This window comes from Cervus elaphus, chromosome 1 (genome assembly GCF_910594005.1).
Source record: "Cervus elaphus chromosome 1, mCerEla1.1, whole genome shotgun sequence".
Taxonomy (NCBI): Eukaryota; Metazoa; Chordata; class Mammalia; order Artiodactyla; family Cervidae; genus Cervus; species Cervus elaphus.
In genome coordinates, this window is record NC_057815.1 from 65,219,682 (window position 1) to 65,235,929 (window position 16,248).

The 16,248-nt window shown below is 36.7% G+C and overlaps 2 protein-coding genes and 1 non-coding gene across 5 annotated transcripts in view; 2 read left to right on the forward strand and 1 right to left on the reverse strand.

Annotated features, from left to right (window-relative positions):
* NUP98 (nucleoporin 98 and 96 precursor) overlaps nt 1-16,248 on the forward strand; it is a 90,763-nt gene that overhangs the window by 36,747 nt on the left and 37,768 nt on the right. For all 3 annotated transcript variants that reach the window (XM_043905809.1, XM_043905811.1, XM_043905810.1), the window contains exons 12-14: nt 355-495; nt 5,723-5,856; nt 7,493-7,680. In XM_043905809.1, the coding sequence (XP_043761744.1) occupies nt 355-495; nt 5,723-5,856; nt 7,493-7,680 (463 nt within the window). The remainder of the gene's footprint in view (nt 1-354; nt 496-5,722; nt 5,857-7,492; nt 7,681-16,248) is intronic.
* On the forward strand, nt 2,418-2,552 carry LOC122703669. Its single transcript, XR_006343559.1, has one exon. It is a non-coding gene; the product is annotated as a small nucleolar RNA SNORA70 (small nucleolar RNA).
* LOC122696139 (small nuclear ribonucleoprotein G-like) lies at nt 15,807-16,193 on the reverse strand. Its single transcript, XM_043905831.1, has one exon. It carries the CDS (start codon nt 16,182-16,184, stop codon nt 15,954-15,956), a length of 231 nt encoding a protein of 76 aa, XP_043761766.1. The 5' UTR covers nt 16,185-16,193; the 3' UTR covers nt 15,807-15,953.

A 16,248-nucleotide genomic window follows, 5' to 3' on the forward strand; every position in this document is an offset into this window, starting at 1 on the left:
AGATGATAGTAGCTAATATTTAATGGATGTTAGTCTCTGCTGCTGCTGCTGCTGTTAGTCTCTTCAGATTCCTAAATGCTTAATATGTGTGTGTTATTTTAATCTTAGGATAACTATCTAAGCTGTGTATTGTCTCATGTTATAGTTGAGGAAGCTGAAGCACAGAGAGGCTAAGTATTATCTATCTCAGCACAGTGCCTGGCATATAGGTAGCATTTACTGTATTAGATTTTTTTGTTGAAATGAGTGGTTATTATGAAGTTTCCAAATGTATTGTATTTTTAAGTAACTAACCTCTGACATAACATTCAAAGGATCCTCTGTGGCACTTTTTCTTTCCTCTTGTCTCCATAGCTCTTGGTGCTGGACAGGCATCTTTGTTTGGGAACAGCCAACCTAAGCTCGGAGGGTCCCTTGGTACAGGAGCCTTTGGGGCCCCTGGATTTAATACAACGACAGCTACTTTGGGCTTTGGAGCCCCCCAGGCCCCAGTAGGTAAGTGTCAGTCACTTTAGAAGGCTTTTCTCGGTTTACTTCTTGCTAATACTTAACATGCTGACTTCAATTTCCACGCTACCCTATTCTGTCCTTCCTTAAACAGTACATATATACAAGTCATCAAACAATCATGTAGTGTGGAAGGACTTAACAATAGGTCCTCGTTTTACCCGCTTCCTTACTTCTAGGCTTATGCCCCCAAAGAAACCACTTTTGTTGCAGATTTTAATTGATCTGGTGTATAAATAAGTTCATATCTGTAAGTGATGTGTTTATATTGCTGTATTTTGCTTAAGTCTACATATATTTAACTTTTTAATGATAGATGAGAATGTAACTCACTGATGACCTCTGTTCTTGATTCACTTCTCCCAGTATATCTACGTGTACTGAATTCCTTAAGTTTTATCTATTAAAGTTTTTCATATTTCATTCATTTGAATATCCCTTCCCAGTTTTTGTGATGTCTGCCTGCCACTTTATCATTTCTAACTTAAAATTAAGTTACTTTGTGACTTACACATCTTGTTTTTTTTAAAAAGTTGTCCGTTTTCTTTTGTTCCTTCATTTTTTTAATTTTCTTGGCCACGCAATGTGGCATATGGGATCTTAGTTCCCTGACCAGGGATTGAACCTGCATCCCTTGCATTGGAAGCTCAGTCTTAACCACTGGACCATCAGGGAAGTCCCTTAAATACCTTATTTTAAAGAAAATTATATTTTACCAAAAATAAAAAACTGATACCACCTGGCAGATACAGAGTAACTGAGATGGATGAAGGAGAGGTATAATCCTCATGTTTCACATTTTGAGAAGCCTTTGCAAATTTAAGCCGTGTCCTTACATACATTTCTTACTCTGTCAACTAGGAGATCATATTTCTTGAGTCTCCGTGGTCAAGTTAAGGCTAGTAGTACCCTTCCTTACCCTTTTTCTCTCATTTCTTTGCCCTTTTTATATTTTTGTATTAATAAAGTACTTTCTCCTAATACTTACTGTCTTCTTTTCTTTGGGGAAAGAATAAAAATTGTAAAGGAACATAGCATTTTATTACAACTGAAAACATTGCTACTTAGCCACTTAAGTTGTTCTCATACAGCTCTTTCTTTCTCCTGGAACTTCTAATTATTTTTTTTCCCTTGCGTTACCCGCCCATATCACCTTACATTAGTCCAAATTCTTAAGGGTGGCATCAGAATTCTTTTACCTCATCCTTTGATCTCTCTGTCCTGCGGCAATATGAACTCTGTTTACTCTCTAGGCCTTCAGCATTGCTCTGGGATATTCCCTTCAAGTCTACTCACTGGAAACTGATATGTCTTGGATATAGGTTTTTTTCTCTTCATTTCCTAAATTTTCTGGAATGTATCTTCAAGTTAAGGTTATATGAAAGATAAACTTTGACTGCTTACATTTCTGAAAACATCTTCATTTGTTCCACACACTTATTATGAAATTCTGGTGTGAAAGTAATTCACCCTCAGAACTTTGACTGTATTTCTTGTGTTAACCTTAACTGGTAAGTTTCATGCCTTTCTGAAACTCGTTCCCCCCACCCCCATAAACATTTAGGATTGTCTCTTTGTTCTGAAATTTCTGTGATTTGCTTATACCTTTTCTTTATTTTGGCCACACTGTGAGTTTTGTGGCATCTTAGTTCCCCAACCAGGTTTCAAATGTGGGCCCCAGTCGTGAGGGTGCCAAGTGCTAACCACTGGACTGCCAGAGAATTCACAGACCCTTTCTGTCCTAATGTTTGATGTTTTTTTTTTTAACACATGTTTCTACTTTCTGTAAGGTTTTTTATTGTCTTCTGAATCATCTTTTTGGATTTTTATTGTTTTTCTCATTCTCTGAACGTTCCTTCTTTTAAGCATCCTGTTCTTAGATGCAATTTTTCTTTAAAACTGATTAGGCTTTGCAGTCAATTAAGCCGACTGTGCTCTTTTCCCCATGGGGGCCCAGTGTGCAATGGCTGCAGACAGCAGCCTCCTTGGTAGTGTATGCAACCTGTTGCCTGTACAGGTAGCCCTAAGGGACCTTGGAGACAACTCTTGCTAGTGGCCATTCATGACTGGCCTGCTGTTTCTCAATCTAGACTCCAGACAGGTATGCGCGGTGCCTTTGGAAAGCCCCAGGGCACAGTGGCCAGGGTCCACATTGGCCAGGTCATAATGTCCATCCACACCAAGCTGCAGAACAAGGAGCATGTGATTGAAGCCTTCCTCCAGGCCAAGTTCAAGTTCCCTGGCTGTCAGAAGATCCACATCTCCAAGAAGTGGGGATTTACCAAGTTCAGTGCGGATGAATTTGAGAACATGGTGGCAGAAAAGCGACTCATCCCGGACGGCTGTGGGGTCAAATACATCCCTAATCGTGGTCCCCTGGACAAATGGCGGGCCCTGCACTCATGAGCATCAGCCATGTTCCCTCCTTAATCACGCTCACCAATAAATGCTATTTCCTGTCCAAAAAAAAAAAAAAATTGATTAGGAAGATGACAGGGTAGAGTAGTTGTTTTGTATATATACTTTGTATTGATTATTTTTTCACAGTCTCACTTTCTCAAATGTAGTATTCTTAAAAATCACTAAGCTTTCTGGGATTAAGGCAGAAAGTCCCCCTTTTGACTATTATTCAAGATACAGTTTACTTTCTTCTGCTTTATCACTTTGTCCACTGCTTTCCCTAGACATTTGTTGTTTTCTCATCTGTTCATTTACACCTTCCTATTCTTTGTCATTATGTGTTATGTAGATAATTTACTTTGTTTTAACCATAGATTTTAATTAGGTCCGTGGAGGTACTAGAGGTTAATTAGAACTCTTTAATTTCTGTGTGAAAATTAAAATCCATTTTATTGTAAAAAGTTATTTAAGTTTTTTTTCCTTTCCTTAGTTTTTATTTCAGTAAGAGGTAGCACAAATATCATAACCTGCTATTTTTACTTAGATAGCTTTTGATTGGTTTTTTAATAATCCATCTTTTCCCAAAGCCAGTTAAAAGTTCCTGACATGAATTTGATATTGTAGTTACATATAGTTGTGTTACTGCCCATTTAAATGTAGGTATATTGATTTAGAATGCACATCTTTGCATCACAGGATCTGAAAGTTGCTTTAGAGCTTGTTGGAGTCTCTTATTTAAAAGCCTCAGCTGTGGTGGCTTCTTTACATGTCAGTCCAGTACATTGTTCAGGTTGTTGAGAAACCAAAACCTGCCTTTTTAGAGTTTCAACTCAGTGGTTCTACTTTTAGAGTGGGAAATGGCAACCTACTTAAGTATTCTTGCCTGGCAAATCCCATGGACAGAGGAGCCTTAGAGAGGTTCTACATTTACCTCCTAAACCCAAGCAAGATCAATCTCCTACAGTTTCTTTGTGGTAATGCTATTGCCTTTCTTTCAATTAAAGTATCAATTTTTTCTGTTCTCAGAAAACTTGATTTTTAATCCATCTAATCATTTGATCATGATGTGATTTTTCAGCATGTTTTCAACTTTTATGACCAGAACTGACTATAACACCAATCAGTGGTAGCTTTACTAATGCTTATGTTTGCTTGTTCTCTTATTTTTGCTAACTAATCAGCTCTCTTTTCTGTATTTGAAATAATCTAGTTAACATAGAGTGGATTTTATATTTAAACATACAGAAATAAAGACATCCTTGCACACATTCCTAATTATGTTTGGATTAGTTGAGGAAGTTTTTATTTGAGTATGCCCAGGAAAGGTGACCTATACTTGTTAAATGATGGTCCTGATCAGTGTTTTTTTTATTTTAATACATAATTGATTGTCAGGTGACAAACTGATCAGTGAATATTAGAGCTCTTTAATAAAAGTATTCAGGCTTTCTTCAGTCTCATTGTATAGTCCACAGAAAAACATCATGTTATTGTGCAGCCCTGTGTATCAAAAGCTACTTCCTGTATATTTTTCTTAGCAGTAGTCTGAAATTGGATTTAGGAACTTTCTGAGCACAGACAATTTATGATCTTCAAATTGACATCTCCCCTGGGTTTCACACTCCTGAGCAAATTTGTACTCTCTCCTTATACATCAACATACATTGTTTTAGTATTGAGTGAATACATCCAGTTTTAGGAAAGCTCAATTTGACTAAGGTAGCTCTACCTCCTTTTCATTAATCTTACTTTAATTTTCTGTTCTAGGTTTGTTGTTGATGCTTCTCTTGTCTTTCTCCCCCGTTTTAAATTTTTTACAATCTTTTTGTTTATGGTACCCCCTTTATATTAATCATCTTACCGTATTTTAGGTTTAGCCTTATTTTAAATGTTTATAAACAAAAAAGTATTTTATTTCTAAAAGTGAAATCACTGTGATTTTATTTTTCACAGTATTTGGTTTTGAAATATTTATCTTGCAAAGAAGTTTCTTCATCAGTCAAGGTGCAGTGCAGATAGTTGTGGGACTACTTGTTGCTGGTTTCTTTTTACTGTGTACAATTGTAGATCATTGTTCCTGTCTCATAAGGACGAAATACAGCCATTTTCACTTTTGTTTGCTACCTTTTTCCTCCATGTTCTCAGTGTACTTAATATTTTTTATTCTGAAATTTTTTACTTATTGAATCAAAGATACCTTATTTCCATATTGTCATTTTTAATATCTACTTAATCCATCATGTTGATGAATCATGATTTTTGCAAGTGTTAATGTCGGACATAGGTTGTTTCCAAGTCTTGACTATTGCAGATAATGTTCGGTGAACACTTGCAAACATTTCTTTATTTTCTTTCTAGTTTAATTCAGTCTTTGGGTTAAATTTCCATGATTGAAATTATTAGGTTAAAAAATATAAAAACAGTACTTGCTCTATGTACTGTCATTGTTGCTTTCAGACCAGTTAAACCAATTTGCAGTGTTTCTGAAAGTCATACTGTATCCCTTTTGATGCAGCTGTGCCATTGCTAATGAAGTAGATATAAAATGTCTTCAAGGTTGTTATGGTTTACATTTCTTTGATTATTAGCAATAATGAATACCTCAGTAAAATTTTTTGTGTTGTCTCTTGTGAAATGCTCCTCATATCTTTGATATTTTAGATTGTTTGATTTTCTTCACAGTTTGCTCCTCTGCTCTCTACCACTAATGCTACTGAGTGTGTCTGAACATTTTGAAGCGAGTCTTGAGTTCTCTTGATTTAAGGCACTGGATCCTTGGACTGACGTCTTGTCTTTTCTTTCCCTTTTTACAAAGCTTTGACAGATCCAAATGCTTCTGCTGCCCAGCAGGCTGTTCTCCAACAGCACATCAATAGTCTGACATACTCACCTTTCGGAGACTCTCCTCTCTTCCGGAATCCCATGTCAGACCCTAAGAAGAAAGAAGAGGTAAATTTAAGGAAGTTTCAATAAAATCAGTTCTCAGAGTAGGAAAACTTAGGTTTAATTTTTTTTTTTAACTTAATTTTGATTGGAGGACAATTGCTTTACAATCTTGTGTTGGTTTTGTAATTAAGTTTTTAAGACACATTATTTATGCTTTTCAGTAGGCCAGGGGTACAAAAAAACTAAATTATTTCTGTATCTGGAAGGCAGCATGACAGTGAAAATGAGTATTAGACTGAGGTGAAGACTGAGACTTTTTAAGGCTGAGCCCTGAAATAAATCAGATATTATACTCTTATAGTTGAGCAAACTAAGGTTCTTGGAGGCTGATTTCTCTAGCATCATAATGTCTTTTTTTTTTTTTTAACATCATAATGTCTTAAATGGCAAATCAAAATTTTTTTTCCTGGTTTCTACATAGCATTGTCTTAGTCTAGTAGGTTCTAGAAATGATCTTCTGCTCACTGTGGTGTGGCATTAAAAGTAGTCTTTGGTCCATTTAATCCTTATTTTACCACTTACAGTCTGTGAGACATTGGGCATCTCTTTCTGCTTCTCTGAATTTCATCTGTAAAATGGCAATAGTAATTCTATTCAGTGTTGAGAATTAAAATAAGTTGCTCAGTATACAGTATTATTTAGTCATTTATGTATGACTAGTCATTGTGTTTAGCACTGAGGGTACCTAATAAAAATAAACAAGAATGTTTTCTCTAAGAGCTTGCAATCTAGTGAGGATGATCAGACTCGTACATTATTAAATTTACCCAGCCTTAGTTTAGTATATGCAGTAATAGAGTGCATCAGCTGATGAATGGATAAACACAGTGTTGTATATCTATATGATGGAATATCATTTCAGCCATAAAATGGAATGAACTAATAATACATGCTACAGTGTGAATGAATCTTGAAAACATTGCTAAGTTAAGCGAAACATAAAGACAGTGATTCCATTTATATAAAATGTCTAGAATACACAGATCCACAGCGACAGTGGATTCATGCTTGCCAAGAGATAAAGAGAGGAATTAGGAGGCACTTCTTTAAGTTAATGTCTATACATTTTTCAGTGATTTATATTGCATAAAAGTTGTTTATGGCTGTGTCTCAGTTTTTCTTGAAGATGTTTTATTTAATTAAATAATAAATGAAAAATGAAAAATTTAATAAAAATAATTAAGCTTAGAATTTTGATGTTATATTTTCTTTAAATGAACATAAATTTTGTCATCTTTGTTTTAGAAAGCAAAACAATTGCAGGCTTTTCTCTTTTGTAAGATGAAGAGAAATGCACAAGGTATATTAATATGTTCTGTTAAGACATTTTGATTTGTGAAGCACTTCAAATGGAATGTCTCAATTACGTTTTGAAACAAGTCAGACAAACCCATTTGAAATGAGGCTGGTGAGATGAATGAAAATCAGTTGTAGAGAAATAAAGGCAGTTTAATTAGCATGCACACATTCATACAAAGTTGGGTGAGAAATCCTTGTGTTCTGGGAGCTGAGACTCCAAGAGATATCTAGCTGGTGAATGGCAGAGATGAGATATGAAAGCTAGTCTTCTGATTTTTAGGGCCAGTACCATATTTGAGTTAAACTAGAGCTATCCTTGATTTTTTTTTTTGTTTTTCAGAGATTGAAACCAACAAATCCAGCAGCCCAAAAGGCTCTTACTACACCTACTCATTATAAACTGACACCCCGCCCTGCCACCAGAGTCCGACCAAAGGCTTTACAAACAACAGGCACAGCCAAGTCACATCTTTTTGATGGACTGGATGACGATGAACCATCCTTAGTCAATGGAGCGTTCATGCCCAAGTGAGTTTATCTGTTTTACATATGATAGTGTATATGTTTCCATGCTACTCTCTCCATTTGAGAATATGCTATTTTTTTACAACTCAAATTGGCCAAACTAGTTAAGAAAAAACCTCTCTCTTTCTGTATTTTTTATATATATATAATATACACACACACACACACATTTATTTCAATTCCCATACTACAGATATTAAATAATAATAATTACACATAACACAGGAAAGTATATAGAAGAGTTGGTAAATATTGAAAATTATAAAGTATACACACATGCCTTATTAGAGTGTTGGTATATATACATAGGGGGAAAACTGAAGAAAAATACATAACCAAAGTATTAATAATAGTTACCATCTGGAGATGTAATTTTAGGGCATTTCATTTCTAAGTTTATTTTTCTAGAAGTAATGTACACACACACACACACACACACACACACACACACACACACACACACACACACACACACACACACACACACACACACACACACACACACACACACACGCTTTTTTCACACACCAGGTACTTTTTTTTTACCAAGTACTTTTCTAATCAGAAAGCTTTTTTTTTTTTTTTAAAGGTTTTGTGGGTAAAATGAGAGTTCATCTCTTGTAGTTCTTTGTCTATGAGTGTTAATAAAGTATGAAAAATTATCACTTCTTTTTTTCCGCATAAGAGTATAGTGGCTGCTGCTTAAGAAGAAGCAGAAAGCCCAATTTTATACATTTCTTAGAATATCATTGGATTAGTTTGAAGGCAGGGACTGTGTATTATTCCTGTTTATGTCCCCAGCGTTTAACACATTGTTTGGTATAGAGTAGATAAAAAGGACTTAGGTTCACCTGGTTAGTCCAGTCATCAGATCAGCAACTTTCAGGGCAGTATGACCAGGTCTTATAATCTACAAGTATGATATACAAATAGAAGGAATTAGAGTGGAAAGGCAGACATTTTGCTGTTAACACCATATCCCCTTCTTGGTTTCTGCCTCTGGTGGTGGTAACAGTCTTTACTTAATGTATCAGAAGTACACGGTTCACCTGTCATGTCTCCTTGATTTACTTCTCTAGTTTTGTTGTTGTTGTTCAGTTGCTCAGTGTGTCCTACCCTTTGTGACCCCATGGACTGCAGCACACTAGGCTTCCTTGTCCTTTACCATCTCCCAGAACTTGCTCAGACTCCTGTCCATTGAGTTGGTGATGCCATCCAATCATCTCCTCCTCTGTCATATCCTTCTCCTCCTGCCTTCTGTCTTTCTCAGCATCAGGGTCTTTTTCCAATGAGTTGGCTCTTTGCATCAGGTGGTCAAAGTATTGGAGCTTCAGCTTCAGTATTAGTCCTTCATTGAATATTCAGGACTGATCTCCTTGCAGTCCAGGGGACTCTCTGAAGTCTTCTCCAACACCACAGTTCAAAAGCATCAGTTTTTCCATGCTCAGCCTTCTTTATGGTACAGCTCTCACATTCGTACATGATTACTGAAAAAACCATAAATTTGACTATACGGACTTCTGTCTGGAAAGGAACGTCTCTGCTTTTTAATATGCTGTCTAGGTTTGTCATAGCTTTTCTTCCAAGGAGCAAGAGTCTTGTAATTTCACGGCTGCAGTCATGTTTCTAGTTTTACTCCTACTTTACTAGTTGCTCCTCCTGTCTCCCTTGCTGGTTCTTCCCTCTTCTTCCTGATTCCTAGGCTCAACTCTTGATCTCATTATCTTCATTCACTTCCAAAGTGATTTAATATCTATAGTCTAATTCTCAAACATTTATCTCCAGCCTGGACCTCTCCCAAACTTCAGAGTCTTATATCCAATATCCAGCCATACTCAACATCTCCACTTATATTTATTTCAAAATTAATGTGTCCAAAATTGAATGAACTCCTGATCATCTCCTTCAAAGCTGTTCCACCCAAAGCCTTTCCTATTGCACGTAATTGCATTTCTATCACTCTAGTTGCTCAGGCCAGAATTTCTGGAGTCATCATTGACTTTTATCGTACACCTGATATGTAAGCCTTTAGCACATCTTTGTTCTTCCCTTAAGAATTATCCAGAATCTGACCAATTCATACCACATTTACTGCCACTAATTACCTTAATCCAGGGCACCATCATCTCTTGATTGAATTATTACAATATTTTCCTAACTAATCTTTCTGCTTTTATCCTTGTTTCTTTGCATTCTGTTCTGAGATACAGTTAATAGTGATTCTTTTAAAGTGTAAATCAGACCACGTCACTCTTCTGTCCAAAACTCAGTAAGTGGTTCATACTTCAACCTATAAAAGCCAAGTTGCTTATAGTGGCATATAAGGCCCTCTAAGAACTGACCTTCCATTACTTCAGTAAGCACATCCACTACTGTCTTCACTGTTTTGGTTCAGTCCAGTTCAGTTGCTCAGTCATGTCTGACTCTTTGCAACCCATGGACTGCAGTACGCCAGGCTTCCCTGTCCATCACCAACTTCCGGAGCCTACTCAAACTCATGTCCATCATGTCGGTGATGCCATCCAACCATCTCATCCTCTGTCGTCCTCATCTCCTCCTGCCTTCAGTCTTTCCCAGAATCAGGGTCTTTTCCAATGAGTTGTCAGTTCTTCGCATCAGGTGGCCATTGGAGTTTCAGCTTCAGCATCAGTCCTTCCAATGAATATTCAGGACTGATTTCCTTTAGGATTGACAGGTTTGATCTCCTTGCAGTCCAAGGGACTTTCAAGTCTTCTCCAACACTACATTTGAAAAGCATCAATTCTTTGGTGCTCACCTTTCTTTATAGTCCAACTATCACATCCGTACATGACCACTGGAAAAACCATAGCCTTGATGAGACGGACGTTTGTTGGCAAAGTAATGTCTCTGCTTTTTAATATGCTGTTTAGTTTGGTCATAACTTTCCTTCCAAGGAGTAAGCGTCTTTTATTTCATGGCTGAAATCACCATCTGCAGTGATTTTGGAGCCCCAAAAAATAAAGTCTGCCACTCTTTCCTCTGTTTCCCCATCTATTTGCTTTATTTTATTTATTTTATTTTTTATTTACACTAGGAGGTGAGTCATAGAGGATCTTGCTTTGATTTATATCATTGAGTGTTCTGCCTATGTTTTCCTATAAGAGTTTTATAGTTTCTGGTCTTAGCAGGTCTTTAATCCATTTTGAGTTTATCTTTGTGTATGGTGTTAAGAAGTGTTCTAATTTCATTATTTTACATATAGCTGTCCAGTTTTCCCAGTACCACTTATTAAAGAGGCTGTCTTTGCCCCATTGTGTATTCTTGCCTCCTTTGTCAAAAATAAGGTACCCATAGATGGGTGGGTTTATTTCTGGGCTTTCTGTCTTGTTCCATTGGTCTGTGTTTCTGTTTTTGTGCCAGTACCATACTGTCTTGATGACTGTAGCTTTGTAGTATAATCTGTAGTCAGGAAGGTTGATTCCTCCAGCTCCAGTCGTCTTTCTTAAGACTGCTTTGGCTATTTGGGGTCTTTTTGTGTTTCTGTATGAATTGTGAAATTTTTTGTTCTAGTTCTGTGAAAAATGTAGATGGCAGAGAATTCTGATGGCCAGCACTAGAACTGTACTCGATTTACTCTGCAAGGTGAATTTTATAGCTTGACAAGTGTGAGAATCTTACTGGTGCCGTGTCTTGACATCGTAGTCAGAGCAAATTTTCTATAGAGCACGCCATTAATTTTCTTTATTCTGAATGACAGAATTAGAAATATTCTTTAATACCTCTGTTCATTGCTTCATTCAGCAGACATGTATCACAAACTACTATGGGCAAGTGTGATGGGCTCTGGGGATATAGCTGTGAACCAGACACATTCCTCTGTCACAGTCTGTGGGGGAAGAGAGATGCTGAGACAGTAATCACAAGTGAGACAGGTTACAGAAAGAAGTAGAGATTGCCACTGTAGGAGAGACCAGTAGAGAATAATGAAGGAAAGCTTGTCTGAGGATGTGTTGTTTAAACTGAAGACAGATTGGGAGAACTGTCAGGCAGGGGAAGTATTTTGATATGTTTCTGGTTTTAAATACACATATTTTTTTCAAACAGAATTTTATTTTCCAGCTTTCTTGCCAACGTTTATTTGAAACATGACCTGACCAAATGGTATTCTATTTTGTATTTACTAAATTAGCCCCCCATCCTCTTCACATTTGCCTGACACTGTTTTTATGTTCTGTATTTAAGTTCCTGCCTTCTAGTCATGTGTTCTTCATGTGAAGCATTTAATTAAACCATCTTCTTCACTCTCCCCACCTCCCTCACCCCTGTTTGTTGCGTTTCTGTCCATTGCAGCTGTTATTTTCTGTGCTGATCAGGTTGTTTTTTCTTTGGCCAACAGGAACCCTTTCATGTCGGCTCTTAATTCCTTTCCAGAGTTCCTGATAGTGTTTAGTAACTTGCTTGTAGGATTCACTGTGTAAAATTTTGTCTAGGACTTTTTGGGTTTTTTTTTTTTGCCTTCTGTGTTTCTGATTTAGATTGGCTTGGGTGCTCCTTTCTTTAAATTTTCTTACCCAGTTTTGGTATAAAAGTTATGCTGACCTCACAAACAAATTGGATCATTTCCTCTTTTCTGGGAGGCTTGGTGTAAGATAGGCTTCTCCTCTCCCCAATTAAATGTTGGATACTGTGAAGATACTGTTTGCAGTAATGTGTTTCATTTTAATTGTTGACTTTATAGAACTTAAGCTTTTTCATTTCTTGTGTCACTTTTGACGAGTTATATTCTTTTAATATTCATTTCAGCTCATTAAAATTCCAAACTTATTGGCATAAAGTTGTTTAAAAATATCATTACTGTCTTTTTTTATTTTAGTGGAATCTGTAGGAATGTCTCTGTTCATTCCTGACATGGTGGTGGTTTGTACTTTCTCATTGTAGCAGTGTGGTCAGGGATCTGCCAGTTTCACTTAACATATCAAAGAACTAAACTTCTGGCATTACTGATGCTCTCTAGTCTGTGTTCCTTTTTCATTAATTTTAATTTATCATATTTTCACTAAAGTTTAATCTGATTTTTAATCCCCCCCCCCCCTTTTTATGGTATTTATTTTCTGTCCTTTGTTTAAATCAATGCTGACTTTTTATTTTTAACTTTGCTCCTTTCCAAATACATGCTTTAGAGATGTAAGTTTCCCTTTTATTAATAGTTCAGCTCTATTTATACTCTACAAGTTTTGATATGGAGTACTCTTAACATTCAAATAATAATTATATGATAAATGCTTTCTGATTTTCATAGTTTTTTGAGTCTTGGGTTATTCAAGAGTATAAATTCTTAACATGGAGATTTTTGTGATCTCTTTTGTTATTTTACTTACTAATTTTTACTGTGGTAAGATATACATGAAAATTGTTTAAATGGTAAAATATGTGTTCTGTCAAGTACAATTCAGTGATGTTAAGTGTGTTTATAATATTGTATAATTACCACTAGGATTTCCAGAACTTACTGCCATGCAATAATTCTCTATTTTCTTCTTCCTCCAGTCCCTTTTAACTTCTATATTACTTTCTGTCTGTAAAAATTATGCCTATTTTAGATACCACATGTGCAGGGAATCATGCAGAATTTATTCTTTCATGTTTGGCTTATTTTCCTTGGCATAATGTTTTAAAGGTTCTTTACTTTTTTCACTTTTAAGTTGTAGCATGTATCAGAACTTTACTCTAAGGCAGAATAATATTCTGCCATATGGTTATCCCACATTTTGTTTATCCGTTCCATCTATTGATGGAATTTGGGTTGTTTCTACCTTTTAGCTGTGTGAATAGTGCTACTATGAATATTGATGTACAAGTAGAGTCCCTGGTTTCAGTTCTTTTGGGTATATACCTAGGACTGAAATTGTTTGGTCATACATTAATTCTGTACTTAGCCCCCCCCCCCCCTTTTTTTTTAATAGAATTTATTTATTTATTGGCTGCACTGAGTCTCTGTTGCTGTGAGCAGGGTTTCTCTAGTTGGGGAGATTGGGGGCTACCCTCTAGTTGTGGTACTCAGGCTTCTTAATGCAATGGCTTCTCTTGTTGCAGACCATAGGCTCTAGTGTTTTGGGGCTTTAGTAGTTGTGGTGCACAGGCTTAATTGCTCTGTGGCATGTGGCATCTTCCCTGACCAGTGATTGAACACGACCAGTGAGACCAGTGAACTTGTGTCCCTTGCATTGCAAAGCAGATTCTTAACCACTGGACTACCAGGGAAGCCCCTCTACTTAACCCTTTAATGAACTGCCAAATTGTTTTCCACAGCAGCTGCACCATTTTACATTACCTCCAGCAATGCACATTGTTTTCATTTTCTCCATACCTTTGTCAGCACTTGTTTTCTGGTTTGTCAGCTTATAACAGTCATCCTAGTGGGGGTGAAGTGGTACCTCATCCTTGTAATTTGCATCCCCTTTATGATGTTGCATATCTTATGTGCTTATTGGCCATTTATCTTCTTTGAAGAAAACTGACAGTAATGAGTTCAAGGATGCTGATATTGATCTTAAGAGTTTTTTTAATGACAGGTGCTTACTGAGATGAGTCAAAGCTGAGCTTCACACCTTGTGCTTTTTATTTTTAGTTCTTAACTGCAGGGGTAGAGACTTTCCAGGTCCCAACACAAAATCGGTGGCATCCACTAGTGCCTCATTCCCTTGGCTCTAGATTCTAGTCTCTGCCTTTCTAGTCCCACAAGACTGTCAGGTTCACCATCAGCCTCTTAGCCTTGCCCTTGGAATCAGAAAAGTCTCCAGGAGAAAAGCAACCCCAAGTATGGGACACCTCCCTGTGCCTCTGTCCCCTCAAATTACTGGTACTGTCATTTTTTACCATCTTGTTGGCTCTTCATGCCTGGAAAGAGTTCTGAGTTTTCTGGTGATCCTCCCTGGGAGAATTAGTCCTCATTACCTAGTCTGCCATCAATAGAAGGGCAAGTTTTATTTTTCATGAAAGTAATAATTTTTTGTTGTCAATTGCCTCTCTCATTGGTTTACTTAATATTTATTTAATAGCACCATTACAATGAGGCGTATACCTAGCATACATAAGTAAGGAACAAACACCACAGGGTGTGTGTGTTTGTTTTGTTTTGTTTTTTTGCCACACCACACAACATGCTGGAGCTAGTTCCTCAACCAGAGATTGAATCCGTGCACTGGAAGCACAGAGTCTAATCACTGGACCTCCAGGGAATTCCCATTGGTTGGTTTTTTTCTTTATTTTTATTTTTTTTTTTTTCTCCATCACAGCATTATTATTTTTATTTTTATTTTTATTATTATTATTATTTTTTTTTCCAGTGGGTTTTGTTATACATTGATATGAATCAGCCATGGGGTTTTTTCCTTTAAAAAGAGGAAATGGAGTGTATTAGTTAATCCAGTGACTTTTTAAGTGGAGGTTGATTAAGATTTTATGTATTTTTTCTACTTAGTAAGCTGGTATACTATAGAGGTTCTTGCTTTAAGTAAAACCTGTTGTACACAAACTTGAACGTTTTAGATATTTGTGGTCATTTACATCATTGGATAGCAGAACTTTCTACCCCTCTTTCTTGTCTTTTTTTAAAGAAAACTTTCTCATTTAAACATCTGTCTTCCTTCATTGGCTTCCCTGGTGGTTCAGTGGGAAAGAATCCACCTGCCAACACAGGAAACATGGGTTTAATCCCTGGATCGGGAAGATCCCCTGAAGAAGGAAATGGCAACCCACTCCCGTATTCTTGTCTGGAAAATCCCATGGACAGAGGAGCCTGGTGGGCTGCAGTCCATGGGATCACAAAAGAGTCAAACAACAGTGTTCCTTCAAAACAACATGCCAGGTTCTATGCAGGAGCAGTCATAAATCCTGACTGCCAAAAAAATTAAAAAATGTTTTTTAAAGAGAAAAAAGGCATGTAGAAAAATAATTGAAATGCATGACACAGTGTGGGGAGTAAACTAGTGTCTAGACAGATTCCTATGGAGTTAGCAAAGGAAGAGTATTTTCAAGCGCATTTCTTACTTGGTTTTGATGTGCTTAATTAGCTTATTCTTCTAAACACCAGAGTGTCATATATTTGAGACCTATGTTCTGGTTATTTATATATGAGCTGAGTTGGTGAACTGAACTTGTTAGGTCACTTTTTTTTTTTTTTTTTGGCTATTAAAAAGTTTATTTAACAAAAAAGTTCAGTAAGAAAATGTACACAACCCAATTTTTCTGGTAGTAAAATGTGGAGAAGGGGACACATGGAAGCAGTTGATTTCCCTGGTGAACACAGCTGTTGTTCATACTCGTTCCAAGGCTTCTAACATGATGATACTATTTCCTCGCATTACCACCATTCCAATATTGTTCTGTTGCCCACTAGCTGCCATCTCCACACATTCATCTATCACAAGATTCATAAAGGGATCAAATCCCCGCAATATTCCTTGGACATGTCTGCCACCATTTAATTTCAATGATAACTTCTTGTCCATAAATTTCTTCAACTCGGGAGGGTGTGCTTTGCTCATGATGTCTACTCTGCGTTAGGTCACTTTTAGATGCACATGAGTTGAATAAGAGTTCCCTTTCCTA

Excerpts from the sequence above, each read along its gene's own strand:
- LOC122696139 (XM_043905831.1), bottom strand. The coding sequence starts at position 16,184 with ATGAGCAAAGCACACCCTCCCGAGTTGAAGAAATTTATGGACAAGAAG.